Source organism: Erinaceus europaeus, chromosome 7 (assembly GCF_950295315.1).
Source record: "Erinaceus europaeus chromosome 7, mEriEur2.1, whole genome shotgun sequence".
Taxonomy (NCBI): Eukaryota; Metazoa; Chordata; class Mammalia; order Eulipotyphla; family Erinaceidae; genus Erinaceus; species Erinaceus europaeus.
In genome coordinates this window covers 77031458-77053996 of record NC_080168.1, presented here as the reverse complement: position 1 = coordinate 77053996, position 22539 = coordinate 77031458, and the positions used below count along the sequence as shown (strand labels likewise).

General features: G+C 36.8%; 2 protein-coding genes across 2 annotated transcripts in view; one reads left to right on the top strand and one right to left on the bottom strand.

Annotated features, from left to right (window-relative positions):
• GTF2F2 (general transcription factor IIF subunit 2) overlaps positions 1-22539 on the bottom strand; it is a 193827-nt gene that overhangs the window by 107523 nt on the left and 63765 nt on the right. The gene's annotated exons all lie outside the window — the stretch shown is intronic.
• On the top strand, positions 31-10643 carry KCTD4 (potassium channel tetramerization domain containing 4). Its single transcript, XM_007526607.2, has 2 exons — positions 31-249; positions 8763-10643. Exon 2 carries the CDS (start codon positions 8878-8880, stop codon positions 9721-9723), a length of 846 nt encoding a protein of 281 aa, XP_007526669.1. The 5' UTR covers positions 31-249; positions 8763-8877; the 3' UTR covers positions 9724-10643.

Sequence of the window (22539 nt, the reverse complement as noted above, 5' to 3'; positions counted from 1 at the left end):
GACAGCAACTGTGTTAGGAAGCCGTCTGGCATCAGGAAGTTACAGACATTCATTTCCACAACAGCATTCTGGATCCAGTGCAATGTGGAGTCCTTTATGAGCACTTCCAACTAAAGGTAAAGCACAGATAAGTGGTCAGAACCAAAATTCTAGGCTGAACTTTGAGATTTTTAAACTTCAGATGCTGTCTATACTCTCTGGAAAGGGACTCAAGGAATAATACCACCATAGAGCAAGCACTTTGAAAAGGTAAGTAATTTATAATTTTCCCATTAGTTTTCATTTAAAATCTTTTTGGATCACTTCTTATTCTCTCTTTTTGCTTAAGTTCTGTCACTTTGTCTATAATAAACCAGTTTATTATAAGCCAGAGGAGGGCCTACTAATAATAAACCAGTTAAGCAAACTTATATATAATCCTATATTACTGAAACTATTACTCTACTCAAAATTATAAACTGATCATATGGCCTTTATTTAATCTTCAGGAATAAGCAAGAATGCTCAGGGTCAGGGAAATATAGCACAATGATTTGCTCAAAAGACTGACACACCTAAGGCACTAGAGAGCTCATTTTCAACATTGGCAGCACCATGTTTCTGAGCTCAATGCTCCAGTAAATAAACACATAAATAAATGTGCTCAGCTATATATAGCATTTGCTTATTTATTTAAAATTTATAAAAGAAGCAGCCATACAAATATTTCCCAAGGTTATCTATCTGTGATATATTTCCTTACATCACAAATATAATTGTGTTATAAATTCTCAATTTTAAACCAGATATGAAAAACATAATTTAAGGATTAGATTGAGGATTTAGCAAACTTCTCAACTTCCTTACTCTGCTCATTAGAAAACTGGTCCTATAAGTCACCATGTCCTGCCTTGTGGTTTATTCCCCTTACTCCCTTCTCTATTCCTATCACTTAAGACAACAGAATCTAAAGAAGGTAACAGAAAGAACAAAGTGACAGAACTTAGGCAAAAAAGTCAGGGTAGGACATCTAGAAGCAGAACTCCTTTTGTTCACATATTTCAAAACAAAATTACCATTACAAGTTTTCAAAGTCGTGTCTCTCATTTTGAGATTGTAGATAATGATTACAAAAATTAACTATCTTCTTCCCAAAGAGGCAAAATTCTGATTTACCGAATAGCATAAAAATGATTTTCATGGGAGTCGGGCGGTAGCAGAGGGTTAAGCACATGTGGTGCAAAGCGTAAGGACTGGCGTAAGAATCCTGGTTCGAGCCCCTGCCTCCCCACCTGCAGGGGGGTTGCTTCATAAGCGGTGAAGTAGATCTGGAGGTGTCTGTCTTTCTCTTTCCCTCACTGTCTTCCCTTCCTCTCTCCAATTCTCTCTGTCCTACCCAACAATGACGACATCAATAACTATAACAATAAAGCAACAAGGGCAACAAAAGGGAATAAGTAAATTTAAAAAATGATTTTTCATATAATAATTTCATTGTTCACTTGATGGCTCATAGAAGTACTTTGTTCATCTAGTTACAATAAAATTTTCCAATGAATAATAATGCATAGGTCATACTTCAAGAGATAACTCATTAAAATAAGAACCTTAAGGTATTACTTCTGCTAAAAATTATAAAACACAGGGTTGCCCGTGTTTAGGCAGAATAAACTACTTAAATTTACCCCCCAATGTACATTATATTTAAAGTATGAGTTAAAAAATTATTTGTAAATTGCTTTCAAGATTACCTCTGTAGCAAATAGCAAAGAAATGTGGAATAAATTTTTGCTTGGACTTTTCATTTAGTCTGTCATATTTGTGCTCCTTTTTTTTAATTTATTCTTTTCTAAACTCAAATAAGGCTTAAAATTTTGCTCATGTAGCAGATTTTGAGGCTTCCTGAAAAAGTCAGTTAATACAGTAAAGCTGTTCCAAGTATACTCAGATGACTAGAATTACATATCTAATACAGTAAAGCTGTTCCATGTATATTCAGATGACTAGAATTACATATCTACGTCACCTTCCTTCCAGATGCTATATTCAATGAGTCTGCTGGTGAGATACTGTGGTCAATCTCTTTCTGCAGGGGCGGTGGTGGTATTAATTAGTACAAGCTCAGCAGCAGACAATAGCTGACGCATACAGGATTCAATATGTAACAAAAGTTCTGACATTCAAACAGAATTAGATTAGCACAAAAAAGCCTTGATTCTTTAAAATGTTTATACATTAGGGTGTAATTTATTTTTTTAACAAAGACACTAAAATATAAGTCATAACTGACTATCAAAATGAATGCTTCTTACATGCAATGCTATTAGCAAGAAATGATGAAGAATCAAGCTACACATTTAAAAAGAAGACAAAGAAGAATCAGGTTGGCCAAGGGTTAGCCATATTTTTAAATGAGTAGACAGTATCACAGAGTTAGATAACAAGGCATCAAATTCAAATGAGGAAGACTGATGCTCAGGGATCCAGGGTCAAGCTCCCAAGCCCCACCTCGAGTGGGAGGAGATTCACAAATAGTGAAGCAGTGTTGCAAATGTCTCTATCTCTATGCCTTACCTCTCAATTTCTTTGTCTCTATACAAAAAAAATTAATAAAATAAAAACTATTTTTTAAAAAAGCATGGTGCCAAATTTAACATAGCTGCTTTTATTTTTCTTTTTAAGGTAATGATTAATTTTTTTAAGGTATAAAAACATGCTAGTAGGAGGAACCCAAAGAGATTTAGTAAAGTTAGAAAATATGGAGACAGAAACAATGTGTTTTTTTTGTTTTGTTTTTTTACTAAAGGTAACTTGTAAAATCATTCCTTTTCCTTAAAAGGAGTGCCTGAATTTCACAGAGGAGTAACTTGTTGAGTTGAGAGGGAAATATAAGACCTTTTATCTTTCAACCAGGACAACTACCTTTATGTTTGTTTTTTTTTAACCAGAGCACTGTTCAGCTCTGGCTTACAGTGGTGCGGGGGACTGGGGATTGAACCTGGGACTTTGGAGCCTCTGGGAGAACTACCTTTATGGTAGCATTTCACTTCCTTTCATGGCATGGCAATATCTCTGGCAATGGTAACTGGAGCAAGCAGACATTACAATGATATCCTGTGCCAATCATGGTAATGAAAATACCTCATTTCCCATGAGGAGTTGGTAGATGCGAATTCTTCTTATCTGGCCCGGAATTAAGTCTGCCTAATTTAGACAGTGAAGATTAGCAGTCCCATATATAGTGGACGGTTTCCTGGAATTTGGGTAGGCACTGGGTCTAACTTATGGGTATATGAAGAACCTAATAATGACATTATTTAGAATCTTCAAAGTTGGATGAAGGGTTATCTTTTTAAGTATTCATTTAAATGTGTGATAACAGACACCTAAGACAGAGGTTTTCTGGTATTAATAAAAGGATATCTTTTAGGATCAGGGAGAGAGTATAACAATTATGAAAAAAGATGTTCATGCCAGAGCTTCTGAAGTCCCAGATTCAATCCACCATAAGCCAGAGCATAACAGTACTCTGTTAAATAAATAAATAAAAATAACAATATTCATTTTTATTTTTTTATCATTTTTACTTATTGGAAAGAGACAGAAATCAAGAGAGAAGGGAGAGATAGACAGACACCTGCAACATGGCTTCATTCATAAAGCTTTCCCCTGCAGGTGGGGACCAGGAGTCTTTGTGCCTTGTAACATGTGCACTCAACCAGGTGTGCCACCACCCAGCCCCACTTTTTTTTTTTTTTTTTTGCTTGCAAAGTAGATGAAATCCTTAAGCCTAGAGATCAAGTAGGTCTAGGTGAGTTAATCTCCAACATGTAGGTTAAACTTTCCACTGAAACCAGTGGTATTATTTAATTTTTTAAAAATTATCTTTATTAATTGGATAGAGACAACCAGAAATTGAGGGGGGAAAAGGGCTATATAGAGAGAGACAGAGAGACACCTGCAACAATGCTTCACCACTCCTAAAGCTTTCCCCCTGTAGGTGGAGGACTCGAATCTGGGCCATGTGCAATGTAGCATGTGCACTCTATCAGGTGCGCCACCATCCAGCCCCACCAGTGATATGATTAATTCCAGTTCTTATCTGCAGTGAAGCAAAGAAATTTACAGTCACATAAACTATGGATGTTTCCCTTGGCATAGGTATTGAAGTATCATTTTTATACTTTTAAGGGCTGTGGTTCTGATTAACACTATCTAGGACAAACTCTTCCCACACCTTATTCCTCCAAGTAGGTAAACACAATCTTAGAACAGACTATGAAGATAGGATGCACATATCACAACAGGCAATAATGATCACCAAAACCCTACAGTTTCTGTAAAATGTAAAATCATGTTGCTATCACAGGGGAATAATGTGGAGTACTAGGAATATGGTGGGACCTACTAGGTACCATGTTTCTTTTTTGAGACTTCAAATTGGAGGAATAGGACACAACAGAAGTTTTATGGACTCTTAATCAGCTTCTTGTTAGAACCACAAGACTTTCATTAAACTATTGGTGCCAGGCCGTGGGAAGCAAATAAAGCATACATGCCAGCTTTGTAGAAGCTAAGAACACCAGAATAAAGTCTAGACTGAGAAAAAGGATCAAGGGCTAGAGCCAAATGATGGGCTGGTTTAGAATCTGTCAAAGAAAGTCAGGGAGAACAAAGAACACAGATCAGTGGTTTTAAAATCCAGACAGGTTATACAAGGGAGATGATCAGTTGTACCCTTGAGTTAATAACCGCATTGTAAATCATTAACTCCCCTAGTAAGGTGTCACTTGCAGTGGCAGCGGGATGCAGAAAAAGGAGGTTTGGAGCAGAAAGGGAACACAATCCTTTATTTGTGCTGGCACCTCAGAGTTGGGTGAGAGAGCAGCAGTTTGGGCCACGTGGAGGTAGCAAAAATGGCCGCCTTGTGCAGCAACTTTCCCTGTGTCTAATCACCTAAGTGAAAGGTGGGAAAGAGAGAGAGGGGCGGAAGAAGGAGGGATTTTATGGGAAGAGCTCTCCTGAAAATGAGAAGGGTGGGAATAACCATAGCACTCCAGGGTAGGATAATAACTCTCGTGAGAATGGGAAGGGGGAGGAGTAACCAAAGCACTCCAACTATCGTGGGGGGAACTGACAATGCCCTGAGGGCACAACATGGCAGATGTGACTGCATCTGCACAATTTCCCAGCAATAAGGGATTAAAAAATAAACTCCAGAACACCAGGCATCAGGAAACAGGAGTGAATGAGTGATATAGCATGTGAAATGCCCCTGGTGAGAAAAGCCAAAAGAAGAAGGACAAATACCAAATGATTTCAACTATAAGTGGGACTTAATATATGGGGAAAGGGAGGGAGGCAACAAGGTGAAACATGGACTAGATAAGATGTATTGCATCAAAGCCAATGTCTGGCAAGGTGGGGGGGGGGGAGTGAAGAGAACTTCCTGGTGCGTGAAGAAACTGTACCCATGTATCAATAAAAACACTGCAAACTACTAACCCCCTCAATAAAAATAATAAACAAACAAAAAAACCCAAACAAACATACACAGGGCAAAGGAGACAACATAATAGCTATGCAAAAGACTGATGCCTGAGGCTTTGAGGGCACAGGTTCAATTCCCTGCACCACCATAACCCAGTTCTGGTCTCTGTATCTTTCTGTTAATCTTTTTCATTAAAATAAAAAATAAATATTTTTCAAAAACGCCCCTGGCTTGATGGCTAGAAACTTTAGCAGTCCTGCTTGCCCCGTGGAAACATGTGCAAACAGGTCAAATAAGATGTAAGGAATGTTATGAATCAAACTTTTGTGTTTTTGTTGGTTTTGCGATTATGTGGTACTACACAAGTGTAGTGACATAAGAATTCCATGAATAAATTTATTTTATTTTTTTAATTAAAAATTATTTATAAAAAAGAAACACTGACAAAGAAACAAAGGATAAGAGGGGTACAACTCCACACAATTCCCACCACCAGAACCCCATATCCCATCTCCTCCCCTGATAGCGTTCCTGTTCTTTAACCCTCAGGGGGAGTATGGACCCAGGGTCATTATGAGATGCAGAAGGTGGAAGGTCTGGCTTCCGTAATTGCTTCCCTGATGAACATGGGCAGGGAACTGAGCCCTTCCCAAAACCGGTACTCCTTAAAAAAATACCTAACTCCAAGAAAATATATACAACATGATTGTTAGAAAATAAAAGTAAACTTTTCCGAAATGACATAGGATGGAAAGGAAGCTTTGATCTTAGTAACTAGTTGACCATTAACAAAAATGCAAAGTCCTACATAAAAGACTAAAAACTCTGAGGGCCAGGAGGTGGCACATCCAGATAAGTGCACAAAGTACAAAGTGTAAGGATACACGCGTGGAACCAAATTCGCTTCAGAAGCAGTCGAGCAGGTCTGTAGGTGTCTTATCTTTCTCTCTGTCTAACCTCTCTCTCAATTTCTCTCTGTCCTCGTCAATAAAATGGGAAAAATGGCCACCAGGAGCAGTGGATTCATATTCCTGGCACCAGGTCCCAGCAATAACCCTGGAGGCAAAAAAAAAAAAAAAAAAAGACTAAAAACTCTGGAGTGCAATTTTATTTTTGGTAAAACATGGTTGACTTTCACGATGCTTAAGCAAAAACTCAGTTTTTAAAATGCCATGCCTTAATTTATTTAAATTTTTAAAGATTTGATTATTTTATTTTCCAAAGAGAAAAATCTGAGAACTGCTCTGTTCTAGGTATTGACGTTACTCAGAACTAAATCTGGGATCTCTCTCTAACCTGCAAGTCTCATGTGCTACTGTTGCATAATACCCCTTGGTCCTTAATTTCAATGGAGTTTTTATAATATCAGTAATATATAAAGATGTTAAAATTCACAATCTGCTATATGGGGCAGGTAGATAGCTAACCCAGAATTGCATGTATGCTACTATCATGCACAAGGACCTGAATTTGAGTACCAAACTATTCATGGACTATTGCTGTAGTGTCTCTCCATTCCTTTTCTTTCTCCCTCCCTCACCTCACCCCACCACCCCCATTAAAAGGAAAAACTATCTGTAAGGAGTGGTAGAATCCTGCAAGCACTGAACCTCAGTGATAACACTGTTGGTAGTTGGGGGGGGGGGCTTACAATAATTAAGTACATTATTTTACAATCGTTTTTAAAAAACAACACTGGGTGCCAGGCAATGGTGCACTGGGTTAAGCACACAAAGGACCCGTGCTAGGAGCCAGGTTTGAGCCCCTGCTCCCCACCTGCAGGGGAGAAGTATCACAAGCAGTGAAGCAGCTCTGCAAGTATCTATTTTTCTCTCTCCCTCTCTAACTCCTCCTTCCCCTTAATTCATCTCTGTCCTATCAAATAAAATAGGGATTCACAGCGCTGGCACCGAGCCCAAGTGATAACCCTGGAGGTAAATAAATAAACGCAAAATAAAAAATTTAACACTGTTTACAGAAAATACAAAGAATATTCAGAAAAATCTGCTCCAGTATTTCTATGAATATAGTTGGACAAAATTATTTTTAATGAAATAGAAATAAACATCAATTATTGGGTTGTAGGAAAAGTCAAAAGGTGTTCTTATTGAGGAAAACACTGGGGAAAAATGTGTCATAACTTTTCTGACAACCCAATAATATACTATCTAAAGTGTAAATCAAGGACAAAGCAGTTTCTCAAAATCATTTATTAGTCAGGCTGTGAAAATAAAAGTATACTGTGGATAAGAGTCACACTTGTTACTCTGGGCCTTTAAATTCTGGAAATTGATCCCTAAAAATGCTTTGAAAAGTACTACAGATAAAGGAAATAAAATGAGAAAGGGGGAAATCAACATATACCGTCTCAACTCCCATGTCAAAGAAAAAGTTTTCATTTTTTTCTCTTGCTCTTTGTGAATAATGAAAAATCAAACAAAAGCAAATTTTCTCATAGTAGCTTATACTTCAGTTTTTTAAATAACAGGTATTTTTATCTTTTGAAGCATGTGAGTGCACACACACAATATTTGTCTACAGCAGTCCTAGTCTTTGTTCAACACCAGGGCAGGTTTGGGGTGAAGTATGCTTAAAATTTTGCATGGAAAATTTCAAGTAGACATGTAAACATCTGACTTTTGCCTTTAGGAAAAATAAGTAAAAACCTTAAAAAAAAAAAAAAAAAAAAGCCAGAGCACTGTCCAGCTCTGGACTGAACCTGGGACTTTGGAGTCTCAAGCATGAGAGTCTCTTTTGCATAACCATTATGCTATCTACTCTCTGCCCAAATAACAACCTTTTTTAAAGGACATTGAGAAATTTTCTTCTCACTTGCTAAAGATCCCAAAACCAGAATCACATGCAAATCCAGTAAAATCAAGTACAATGTCACAAATAACAGGTTTAAGTATTCTTATCAGAGTCTCCAAAATGATTATATCACTGTCTACTGTGTAACTTTTTATGGAAGAGAAAAATTCTACCTACCTAGTTTCTTTCTCTTTAGGCTTCCTATTTGTAATTTACTTTTTAAAAATGTAGTTGATATATATATTCCCCCAAAGACTTATGAAATATTAAGTCTGCCTGACAAAAGAAAAGGCACTTAGAAATGGATAAAAATCCACATTTAACTAGACATTCAGCTTCATGACAAGCTTAACAAAAAATTCAATTTATTCTGAAAAACTTGCATGACTGCAAAGCATACACATGGAGATTTTTTATTTTTGCAATAAATTCCTTCCCTGATACAGTTAAATGCAAATTATCTTTTTCTGCCTTACTCCAGAAAGCTCCCGCATAGTCAATACGCCACCTACTGCAAAACTGAGCTGACAGCGCAGGCGATGCTGCCAGCATTTCCATTCCATCACCAGGCTGGGGCTGAATAAAGGCGTGTTTGTATGGTAGTGTTTCCTTTTGAAAAATCTCAAAGCCAAGAAGAACAAGCTGAAATAGCACTTTCAAAAATGGAGCGTAAATTAAACAGAAGAGAAAAAGAAAAGGAGTATGAAGGGAAACATAACAGCCTGGAAGATGCTGACCAAGGAAAGAACTGCAAATCCACACTGATGACCCTCAACGTTGGTGGATATTTGTACATTACTCAAAAACAAACACTGACCAAGTACCCAGACACTTTCCTTGAAGGTATCGTAAATGGAAAAATCCTCTGTCCATTTGATGCTGATGGTCATTATTTCATAGACAGGGATGGGCTTCTCTTCAGACATGTCCTAAACTTCCTACGAAATGGAGAACTTCTACTGCCCGAAGGGTTTCGAGAAAATCAACTTCTTGCACAAGAAGCAGAATTCTTCCAGCTCAAGGGACTGGCAGAGGAAGTGAAATCCAGGTGGGAGAAAGAACAGCTTACACCCAGAGAGACCACTTTCTTAGAAATAACAGATAACCATGATCGCTCACAAGGACTGAGAATCTTCTGTAATGCTCCTGATTTTATATCAAAAATCAAATCTCGCATTGTTCTGGTATCTAAAAGCAGGCTGGATGGATTTCCAGAGGAGTTCTCAATATCCTCAAATATTATTCAATTTAAATACTTCATAAAGTCTGAAAATGGCACTCGACTTGTACTAAAGGAAGACAACACCTTTGTTTGTACCTTGGAAACTCTTAAGTTTGAGGCTATAATGATGGCCTTAAAGTGTGGTTTTAGACTACTAACCAGCCTGGATTGTTCTAAAGGGTCAATTGTTCACAGCGATGCACTTCATTTTATCAAGTAATTACCTGTGTCACGAACAAAGGCAACAAGCATGCAGCCAGCAAGCTTCGGAAAACCACAGCATCAAAGGCATCCCAAATAATGTGCCCAGCTAGCTCCGTACTCAAGAGCCCTGCTGCTAATCAATGACTGAGCTAACCGGTATGTAAATCCTTCTGCTAAAGATGTACTTCTATAGGGTGCTCCTGTTGATCAGACTCTCACACTTTAAAATGAAAACGGAGATCCTCTACATGTTGTAAATAAAGACTGAATGCACTTGCCATTTGTTTATTTTCCCTTAAGCTGTCTTTCAATCAGAATGTCTTGGGAACTCCTATAATGAACAAGCATGTATATTATCTATCGTTCATTTAAATAAATCATAAAAATATTTTAAGGGCATAGGAGATACTAAATTCTTTCTACTAATGACAGAAACTACAGAGAAACTGAACTGGTAAAATTAACCACTGAGAGTAAATCGTGCAGATTCACTAAAAAAAAAAAAAAAAAAACAGCTATAGTAAAACAAAATGAGATTATAAAAAGGAATTAATTTTTAATGGTAAGCACCAAAAGCTTATTCATTGTTGTTGTATTTCACACTAGAATTATAGTGAAATTGATATTTTGATGAAAATTCCTAGAAAATTGCTTACTAACAATAAAATAATAAAAGTATTGCTAACTGCTTTGCTTGTATTAATGATTACAATAAAAAGTTATGTGTCACTTTTAAAACAAATAGTACCACTTGATGACTCTGTACAATACTATGCATTGATGTAGTAAACTGGCAGGCTACTGCAACACTGGCTGGTTTTCCAAGTCACAAAAACAGCAAATTTGTATCTTTAGAAGCTGAGCTCTATCACTACATGGATAACTTAATCTCAAAAGAGTATCTGGTATTAAAAATAATAAAGGGTTATATCTTCACAATTATGTTATTTTCTAAGATAAGAAATCTTAAATGAGCATCACTAACCATTTGCTTATGAGAAAGCTTTTGCTTTTAAAATACCTGATTTTTTTGAGTATCTGTTTTGATACTCTCAGTCACTGAGTTCCTTTAGTTTATTTCATGCTAAACAAGAAATTATTTTTGAAATATTAACTATTTAAAAATTAAGGTTACAAATGACTGCTGTAACAATCTGAAAAAATAGCTTTAAATATGAATACATTTTGTCCTCCCAAAGAATAGCTCTATCATTTCTAAATCATTATCGTCTTCAATTTTTAAGAAAACTTTTTAATTTTTCATTTATGCTTTAAGTTTTAATAATTAAAACTGGTAATTAAAACTGTTTTAATAAGATGTCTACTAAAGATTTCTGAAAAACTTGACTGAAGTAAGTTACATAAGCTAGCAAACAGGTTAAAAGTTAGCTTACACATTAAAAACTTAGAATAAGGAAGCCACAAGTTCTCCAGAATTCAAACTGAATTCCAGGTATAATATCCAAGGTAGTAGAAAAGTTGGCTGTACATAGTAAAAGAAGTATTTCTAAACCTATTTTACAAAAAAAAAAAAAAGAGTTCATTCAAAATTCATAGTCTCCACATCAAATATATAATCTCTAGTGTATAAAAAGAAAAATCACTTCTATTAAAACATCAAATTACCTTTTATGTACTTCAAAATTAATCAGGATTTGAAGGAATTACGAAAGTAGAAAAATGTTAAATTATAGCAGTACTCTGTAACTGAATTATTTCTATATCTCTTCCTCTAGGTTATGAGCTGACTTTTCCTTGGCATTTGGACTTTAGTAATTAAAAAAAAAAAAAAAAGGCCAACAATTTATTGTCAAAGCAAGATTTTTCTTAAGATTTTATTACAAATGAAAAAAATGGCTCTGCCATGTCATTTTACAGTAAATATTGTTTAATAAATCTAAGTACTGGAAAGTTTTTGCATTAATTCATAAAAGCAGAAGTTAGCTACTGTAATAAAACTGATAGAAATCACTACTGAAAGATGTGGTTCATTTCTATGCATGTCTCTAAAAAAATCTTATCTGGATGATTTAATTCTTCATCAAGCTTTTTATAAAACACAACCTATTAAAAAATAATCCAATTACCTAGAAGAAAATTTTACTAGTGGGTTACTCTTATGTCACTTTTTTATAACTATCTTTTTCAAAATTTTGCTCAATTCAGAGTTGTATTTGTATGTGGGTTTACATATTCAAATGCCTTAGTATGTGTTGTAAGCACATAGAAAATATCATAACATAAAAAAGAAAGCATTATGGCTTTAATTTTATTATTTCTTAAAAATATTAGAAATGCTTTTCATTCAAGACTGAAAAAAATCACCTAAAATATCAATTACAAATCAGAGTGACACTGTCATAATATTCTTAGATGTAGTCATTTATTTTCTCCTTAGATCTGTTCTCCTAAGTAAATGCTGCTTTAAACACTAATCACAAAGTGATGATTTTCTTCTTCATAAGATATGAATAGGTCACTATAATTATCATACACACATATAGTGCTACCTTTTGAATTATTACACTCAGTAATCCTAGGACCGTGCTTTAAATCAAAATAAATAAATAAATAAATAAATAAGGAGCTATGGGTGTATTATTTTTCTAAAAATGTTATATGACAGCAAACAGAACTAATAAAAGACCAAGCTTTTCAAAGAATACAAGAAAAATACCTACCACTCTACAGTGAAGACATCATTGAACAACCTTGTTAAATTTTTGTTTTTTTAAAGAAAACTGTATACTTTTGAGTGCCATTTTTAATAGTAAGAGGTAAGAGTTAATGAGTGTTTTACTACATGCCAGGTAGCAGGCTTCAACATGTTATGCCCATTATATTCAAAACATCCTTTAAAAAACAGCAGTGCACTATTTTCTTCTTACAGCTAAAGAAACAGATTTAGAGGATTAAGGAGTATGCTTAAAATCAGGTATTAATAGAGATGGAACTTAGATTTAAAGCCCAGATGTCATGTTTTTGTAAGTCACTTATATCACTTAATTAGAACTTACATAAACAGGTCTTTATGAAGGTCTAAAAAGAGGTGCTAAAAAGAGAATATCAAAATGTAAGTTTGCTTGTTTGATAAACTCTCACAATGTAGGTATTTTCAAAACGGAGTATGAATTTTGGGAAAGCAAATAGTAATTTTAATGTCATGTCATTTAAAGAACATGAGATGCATCATCTTGGAAAAGTGAAAAATATCCCAAATCTGTCAATTGACAAATTAGATTTTTTTTCCACATATAAGGTTTGCTGAAAATGGGGCTAATTTTTTATAATTTTTACAGTTCATAGGACTGACACATTATGAGTTTAGAAATATGGCATCATGAAATACATATGGGCTCTGTGAAGTTTGGGCTCATATTTCACCTATGTCCACTAACTTGTTAGCACTGCTGTAAGCAGTAAAGTGGAAAGAACAACGATTGGCTGATAGAGCTTTATAAGGCTTAAATTAAATTCAATGATACATAAAGTGTCTCACCCATCAGAGGTAGGTGTGTGTGTGTGTGTGTGTGTGTGTGTGTGTGTGTGTGTGTGTGTGTGTGTGTGGGGGTGTGATCGGGGCTTTGCTGCACTGGGCCCATTTTTTCAAATATAGAGAGACAGAGAGAAAGAAAAAAGAAGGGAAGAAGAAAGGATACAGACAGAGAGAGAGAGAGAGAGAGAGAGAGGGAGAGGGAGGGGAGATTAGGAAAGACATTACAACACCAAAATTTTCCCCAGTGAGGTTGGTGCCAGGCTTGAACCTAGGTCAAATGTCTAACAAAGCAGGCATCCTCCCAGCTGTGCTATCTTGCTGGTCCTATCATATACTTTAAGAAGACATCACACATGGAAGTCCTGTGCTCTAAATGCTGAGCCTTCTCTCTGACTCCCCTCCCAATAAATTTTCAGGAAGCACAGGTTATTATTTTATCAAGTACAGGGGCATTTTTGTGAAATAACTGTAAGATATAGATACAAAAATTTACATTTATATTAATTAGGTTCTCTACTTATTCATGAGCAGAATAGAGAACTTAAAAAGAAAAAAAAAAAAAGGCAGTTAGAAAAGGCAGAAAGAAAAGTGAAACAACCCATAGCACCAATGCTTGCTTCTTTCAGTGCTGTAGGAGTCGGGCTCAAACCTGTCGTTTACAGTACATGGCAAAGCAGCACATTACCTAAAACAAGCTACTTTGCTAGTCCCCAGAATAGAGAACTTTTAACAAAAGGATGCTTAATACTGTCATGAAATACCACTATATGCAAATATATGGATATAGATAGCATATGGGGGATACTGCTAAGAAGTCTCCCAACAATTATTAGTTTTTAAGAGAAAGGGAAGGTAAAAGGAAAAGAAGGAGAAACAACACATTACCACTCCATCATTCATGAAACTCCTTTGATGCTTTTCATGGTAGTGCTCCTCGTTTGAACCCAGCGTCTTGCACATGCAAGGTACACTTTATTAGGTGGAGTTATCTTCCAGCCTCAAAACTACATATTTTTATTATGTGTCTTATAATAAAAACTCATGAGATGGTTTAACTTATGAAAATTTTATACATTCAGTCAACTTCTCTACTGAGATTTTGCTAGAAGGAAATACCAATTAATAACCCCAGCTAAATATTAGAAAAACATTTACTAAATGACTCTGTTTAATCTTTCCTCAGCACAGACAGAGTCTATAGCTGTCTAGTCAAGTTGCTTGAAATCAGAGATTTTATCTTACTCAGATTGTATGTTTGGCACCAAATGAAAATACGAATTCTAAGTAGAAGAACAAAAAAAATTTGTACGTATTTAATGTTCTGTAGGTAAACAACTTTTATTAGTTTAGAAACACACATCATATGTTTCTTGGGATTTTTATCCTGTAACTTCATATATGCAATGTAAAAAAGCAAAATGAGTGGTCTGGGAGATGACACAGTGGATAAAGCATTGGATTCTCAAACATGAGGTTCTGAATTCAATCCCCAGCAGCACATATACCAGAGTGATATGTAATTCCTTCTCTCTCTCTCCTATCTTTCTCATTAATAAATAAAATCTTAAAAAATGATTACAGCTGTTTTTTATCAACAATGTAAAATTCATCAGCATTAACATGTGTGATAACATAACCTTACACACAACCCTGCCTAATAGAGACAACAGTGGTGGTGGCCAGAGACAGGGCATGGGAATGGGTGAGGCTAATGGATGGGAACAGGTAAAAAGTTATGGATCTGCAGCAAGTCCTGAGGAAACAATGTACATCAAGATGACTATCATTAATAAAGTATTGCAATGTTTGAAGGTTGCTAAGAGAGTAGAACTTAAAAGTTTTGTTCATTAAATAAATGTTTATGTATTATGATATAACAATTAAGACTTAACGAGTGATCATTTTACAATGATGTGTTAAAATCAAGCCATTATATTGTATACGTAAAATACAATATTGTATGTCAATTGCACATCAATATAGTCCTGTCTAATAAATTATGATTAAAAGTCCTGCCTAATAAATTATAATTAAAAGCTCTAACTGTAGGGGAGTCGTGCGGTAGCGCAGTGGGTTAAGCGCAGGTGGCACAAAGCACAAGGACCCGGTAAGGATCCTGGTTCAAGCCCCAGGTCCCACTTTCAGGGGAGTCACTTCACAAGTGGTGAAGCAGATCTGCAGGTGTCTGTCTTTCTCTCCCCCTCTCTGTCTTCCCCTCCTTCTCCATTTCTATCTGGCCTATCCAACAACGATGACAATAATAACCACAACAATAAAACAACAAGGGCAACAAAAAGGAATAAATGAATAAATAAATATTTTTTAAAAAGCTTTAACTGCAAAGTCAAAATTATAGAATCTGATTTAGTTATCCCTGCTAACAAGCAGAGTTGTAATATGTGCCATTCAAAATCAACATGCAAATTAGACATTTTCTATATGCAACTCTGAGATATGTTGCCTCTGTAACAGACTTATTTTACCTAATCACATTGTATTTATGACAATATTAAAAGTAATTGCTTTTATGAAGAAAAAAAGGGAGGTAGCAAAAGGAAGGAAGCTGGGCAAATTAAAGTGAAATTTGCCTAAAGTAATTTATAGAGATGACTTCTACTTTTTCAAAGAAGATTTACAGTATTAGTGAGTTACAGTATTAGTGAGTGCATGTGGGAGGAAGGAGAACAAACAAGAGCACCTTTCTGACAATACACAGTGCTAGGGATTGAACCTGAAGTTGCACACAGTCAAATTCTGGGCTCTACTCTATTCATCCCACCCCTCCCCTTGACAAAAATACAACTGTTCAAGAGTTTCTAACAAATTCATTCTTACTCTAAGCTGTTATAAATGATGTATTTTATCATATAAACCCCCAAAATGAAAAAAAGGTACAGTATTAAACATTTTTTAAATCCAGTATAAAAACTCTAGTTTTATTTTGATTACCAGTTGTTTTTTAGTTTTTTGTTTTTCTTAAATACTGAACTAGGTACTAAAGAGTAAGACAATTGTCATACACTTCTACATTCCATGTTTTAAAAAACTATTCCCTAAGGGAGAGGGAAATAGCATAGCATAACGGTTAAACAAAAGACTTTAATGCCTGAGATTCTAAAGTCCCAGGCTCAATCCAAATGCCATCAAGTCAGAGCTAAGCAGTGCTCTGGTTTAAAAAGAGCAAATACAAACAAAATATGTTAATTTAACCATGTAGCATAATAGGAATGTTTTTAGTAGTTATGTTTTTAAAATATTTAATTTATAAAAAACTCATTTTTGAATGCAGGTCCATCTTCTTTTCTTAAGTAATTTACAAATTGTCCTCTGGGTGGTTAGCTTTTTTTTTTTTTTGCTTCCAGGGTTACTGCAGGGGCTCGGTGCCTACACCACAAATCCACTGCTCCTGGAGCCTATTTTATTTTTCTCTTTTGTTGCCCTTGTTGTTTTATCATTGTTGTGGTTATTATTACTGTTGTTACTGATGCCATGATTGGCTAGGACAAAAAGAAATCGAGAGAGGAGGGGAAGGCAGAGGCAGGAGAGAAAGATAGACACCTGCAGACCTGCTTCACCAATTGGGAGGCGACCCACATACAGCTGGGGACCTGGGGGCTCAAACCGGGATCCCTATTGTGCTTTGCACCATGTGCGCTTAAGCTGCTACACTACCACCCGACCCCCGGTGTTTAGCATTTATCTTTCTACATCTTAACAGTGTGGAAACTGAAGAGATCTACTGATTTCTTAATTTCACCCCACCGATTTTGCATCATTATACCATGCTTATTAAGTAATTTTTAAGATTCTTAAAAAATCTGTTGAATAATTTTAACTCTAATTACAAGTTGCTTAAATTTGCCAGCCTTCTAGGTGTTTGTTGTTGTTGTTGTTTTTTTACTTTAGTATAGAGATACAAGAGCACAGAAGCAGAGAAAGAGTGAAAGATACCACAGTATTGAAGTTTCATGTAGTGCTTGAACCTGGGTCTCACAAAGGGCAAAAAAGAGCACTAGCCAAGTGAGCTTGCTAGATAAGGTCTTTTTCCCCATGAATCACCCAGGACCTTCCAGATAAACGGCTGACTACCATGACAAATAATATAAAATATAATCATAAATGAATAGGAAAGATACATCCCCCAATACTCAGTTGGTCAAGGCACCAAACCTCTTTTTCTATAAAGCATTCAAATCAGATGCATTGGATCGACCTTCTCGTGGTGCATCCCGTGAGTACCCATTCATTGGGGAAACTGACGATCCACATGGATCCCAATCACTTTCAAAGCCAGCAACAAGCAGCTCCTGACAGCTTTCAACCTGACGCTGTTGACTGGCTACGGAAGAAGGGAAAACGCTAGAAGAAGAAGAATCAGATGCCCTGCTAACCACGAGAAGCAGATTGTTTATGTTTCTTCCACAGGAATCCCAGAAAAAAAAAAAAACATCTGGACCCCTGCACACCCTGACATCACCCACTAGATGGCACGACTACAGTGGCACACCCCCCGAAACGCTAGATGTCACCTGACGCGATCTGAAGAATCTGATTCGCAGACTCCAAGGACAGAACCTTTTTACTGCCTGTCTGCCTTTCCTGCTTTTGCTTTGACCTGTCACGTTTTGGCGGTTCCAGCTCACAATCTACAGAAAAGCAGAATTCCAGAGGCTGACCTTCCTCATGCAGCATTTCATCCCCTGCCATTTCTCCCCCTAGTCGCCTACTTTGGACTGAGACTTTTATCGGACTTGCTGGTATACCCTTTGGACACTTTAGACAATTTATAGCAGCTTTTTTCCCTTCACGTTGCTGGTTTTTCATAGACTGACCCTGAGTAGTTCACAGACTTTACACACTGTTGCCCTGGGCATTAGATAAAAGGAAAGGGGGAGATGCTGGGAAATTGTGCCAATGCAGTCACATCTGCCATGTTGTCCCCTCAGGCTACTGCTAGTTCCCGGGAGAGTTGGGACATTCTCGGAGTGCCTGTTCAGCCATGTTGTGCCCTCAGGGCATTGTCTATATCCCCGCGATATCTGGAGTGCTCTGGTTACTCCTCCCCCCTCCCATTCTCACGAGAGTTATCATCCTATCCTGGAGTGCTATGGTTACTCCTCTCCCTTCCCATTCTCGCGAAAGCTACTCCTATAAAAACCCTCCGTTTTCCGCAACTCACTCTCTTGCCGGCGCTCCACTCTGGTGTTCAGACGCAGGAAAGGTTACTGTGTGAGGTGGCCATTTTCTCTACCTCCACGTGGCCCAACCTGCTTCTCTAACACCCAACTCTGAGGTGCCAGCGCGAATAAAGATTTGTGTTTCCTCTTCGCTCCGGACCCTCTCTCTTCTCTGCGGCCCGCGTACTACAACATCTGGCTCAACAACAATAGTGTCTGCTTAGACTTAGATACCCTCCTCACCTACTTCCTATTACAGTTCTCTCACTCACTCCAAAGCTAACCTCATCAAAGCAAGGACTGCAAAAGTTGAATAAGGGCAAAAGCTGAATAAGGTTCCCTCACTCACTCCAAAGCTAACCTCATCAAAGCAAGGACTGCAAAAGCTGAATAAGGGCAAGAGACTGGCATACTTTAACTATGACTCTTTAGTCACTATCAGGCCACCCCATCAGCTAGGGCCCTAATCGGGGAGTCCTGAGATTCCCAAACAGACTTGATGGGCCTAGACCTTGAGTAAATCCCTCCCTCCATTGTTACCGGTCATTTCTATAAGGAACAACACGATAGACTCCTTTGTGGGCCCCTACAGAACGTTGCCCTCAACTTGAATCAACAATGGTAGAGAATGTTCCATCCTCTGAAGGGAGGATGGACAACATTCTCTATGCTACACCTGAGGAAGATGGGTCAATGTTAGGGCACCCTGGAACGTTCCTACTCATGACCACAGAATGTGAGCTCAGATCTACAGGGATGCAGAGGTCACATGGGCTCCTAAGCTGAATATGGGCCCCAAATCACATCAAATCAATGGTGTTTATAGCCAACAATATTAATACCTTTTTCCCATATTAGGGAGCTACTCTCTTCCCTGGTCTAGCTTTCTGGTCCTTTATCCAACCATGACATTATCTCCCCAGACAATAACTTGGATCCACATGCATATCAGATTTCAGGCTCAGGGGAAAAAAGATAACTAGTATAGCCACAGGCCTTTTGGAATATAACTAAAATATGCCTACTAGCTATCTACAAAATGGAGGACCCCCCAACACTTCATCTTCACTATTCCAGCCTTTAGGTCCATGATTGGTCAACAATTTGTTTGGCTTTGTATGTTAACTCTCTTTTTCAGCCACCAGGTTCTAGATGCTAGCATGATGCCAACCAGACTTCCCTGGACAGACAACCCCACCAATGTGTCCTGGAGTTCCACATCCACAGAGCCCTTCCAAACTAGGGAGAGAGGCAGGCTGGGAGTATGGACTGACCTGTCAATGCCCATGTTCAGTGGGGAAGCAATTACAGAAGCTAGACCTTCAACCTTCTGCATCCCAAAATGATCTTGGGTCCATACTCCCAGAGGGTTAGAATAGGAAAGCTATCAGGGGAGGGGGTGGGATACAGAGTTCTGGTCGTGGGAATTGTGTGAAGTTGTACCCCTCTTATCCTATGGTCTAGTCAAATGTTTCCTTTTTATAAATAAAAAAATTTTAAAAAGATAATAAAGAAAAAAAAGAAAAAGGAAAATGTAAACTCCATTATAAATTATGTAAAGCCACTTAAATTTTAGAATGACAAATACTCAAGTGCTACGGTGTAAGAAGCAGTGTATTGTCTGAATAAAATGGAAGATAATAATGAAAAACAGTCACTGTTAGTGAATGAGGCTCTTGTCTGCTGGAGTGAAAAAAGTAGTTGACTTTTGAAAAAATACTATTCCTCAAAATGATCAAAACATTCTTCATTCTCCAGTATGAGCAATCAAAAGATAAAAAGGAGATGTATATGAACTATTTATAGTTGTATGACAACATCAAAATGGAACTGAGTCGCTTATCAAAACATGGCAGCCCTCCTCCAACCCCCTACACATACACCATCACCATCAAAAACCAAAAAACTCCAGAGTGCTTCTGGGATTAAATACAGATGCTTGACTAATTCTAGGCATTACCCAGTACTTCATCTCCTCTTCTTTCTCTATCTCTCTAGGTTCAGTATGACAGAGGTTTTGAACTACAGTCCCTATCTCTTAGGCTGTGAGGATGCTGCCAATTTTCAACACTCCCAAAGCATTCTCACTAACATGTACACATTTTCAGGAGTTACAATCCTCAAAGTAAGGGAAGTCAGTCATTATCACAGCTGGATTTGCTTCCCAACATGCACATGTATCCATCCAATCTATCCCCATGTCTTGTGATTTTACATGGTATTCTTTACATTCCAGCAGAATTCCAAATTCACCATACTCTCAAACTTCTGCACATCCTTAGTATTTCAGTTTGAAATATACATATTGTGCTCGCTTATAGTGGACCCTAACTAATCCTTCAGGTCACAACTAAAATGCCAAGTTTTCAGTGAAAATGAATCCAGAATAATTTGACAACTCTCCTACTGAATTTCTGCTATCTCTCCTCCACAGTATTTAAGACAAAGGAATACTCCTTAACACCTTCTATGAAGCCAACATCACCCTGATACCAAAAGCAGACAGAGATGCGACTAAAAAAGAATACTACAGGCTAGCTCAATATACACAAATCCTAAAGAATCCAGTAGAAAGCTCCTGGAAGTTATTGGATAATATAGTGAAGTTATACAAAATATACAAAATTTCAGGATACAAAATATATACACAACAGTGGCATTTCTCTATGTAAGAAGATATTCAGACATCAATACCTTTTACTGCTATAGCAAAAACTATCAAGTATTTAGAAATAAAGATCAAAAAGGAAGAACTTATATACTGAAAACTATGAATTATTCTCCAAAGAAAGAGAGATTCAAAGAAATAGAAAGATATTCCATCCTCATGAATCCTTAACATCATCAAAATGATCATACCCAGAGCCATATCCAAAATAAAAATCTAATCACAGATTAAAAAAAAAAAGTGCAAATACAATTCCTTATTATTTCCTTCAGGGATGAAAAATAAATATTTGAATGCTTTATAACATCTTTACAGGACTATACAATACTTAAAAATGTTTCTATTAAACTTCTGTTGGAACTCCTAACACAAACACTGTAGATTACACTGTCACTTTGTACTGTGTTCAACGAGGCTTTTGACTGAACTCTTCATTTCTTTCCCATTTTATCCACTTCAGGAAGGACTTCTCAAAATTATTCAAAATAATCCCACTACTTCAAAAAAAAAAAGGAGACAGGACTAAAATCAGGCAGGCTCAAATTCAAATGTTTTCAGGAATGGGATTGGTAAAGTAAGCATGAGAAACAACCAAATAGTAAATAAGTAATAACAGCATTACTCAGGTCATCTAGAAAATAAATGTTCTACCTTAAAAAAAAAATAATTGTGTGTGCAACAACATGCATTTTTAAAAAATCAATAAAAATAGGCTAGGAGACTAGATTCCGCTTCTTAACCCCAATGGTATTTGAGTAGCCATAAGACACATAAAGCTATGGGTTATAATCATGAGTTCTACTAATCTTTAATATCTTCCTCATCTGCCTTTAAAAAAATATCTCATGAGTCTTGAGAACTGTGTTTTACAACTTATAAAATACTGCATCTGCATCTGAGAAATGCCTGTCTCAAGGATGAACATTTTCTGGCTACTGGCCCCTATTGTACTCTATTTTAACAGCATCCCTTTTAGTTTTATAAATTTAGCCAGTATGACCCTATTGTATCCTTGTATGTACTACACTCCAAAAATGCAGAAACTATAGAGTAGATATAAATACCCCCTTATTTACACACACACACACACACACACACACACATATTGTATTGCAGTCATTCTTGGTTTCTAAGGCAATAATGTCTTAACTCAGAAAGTTTGTTTATAGGGATGTCTAAACCAAGACAGAGATAGAAAGTGTAATTCTATAGTTGCTATATTCAGCAGTTACAATGAGACCTAACCCAGTACAGCTAATGTCTTTATTATGTTTTTACTTTTTCAAAAAAGTATGGTGGTACTGGGGTTTCAATTAGGGACTGCTCGCGTGCCTCAGGCACAAAAGTCTGTTGTGTTAACAGTTGTACTATTTCCCTTATAAGAAAAGAAAAGTTAGTTATATAAAGACACATAAAGAAATCACATACACCAAAGTGGGGGGAGAATACAGGTGGGGAGAGAATACAGGTCCAAAAAGGATGGCAGGGGAC

What these genes read in the sequence shown, in the direction of transcription:
- KCTD4 (XM_007526607.2), top strand. Translation starts at nt 8,878, where the DNA reads ATGGTAGTGTTTCCTTTTGAAAAATCTCAAAGCCAAGAAGAACAAGCT.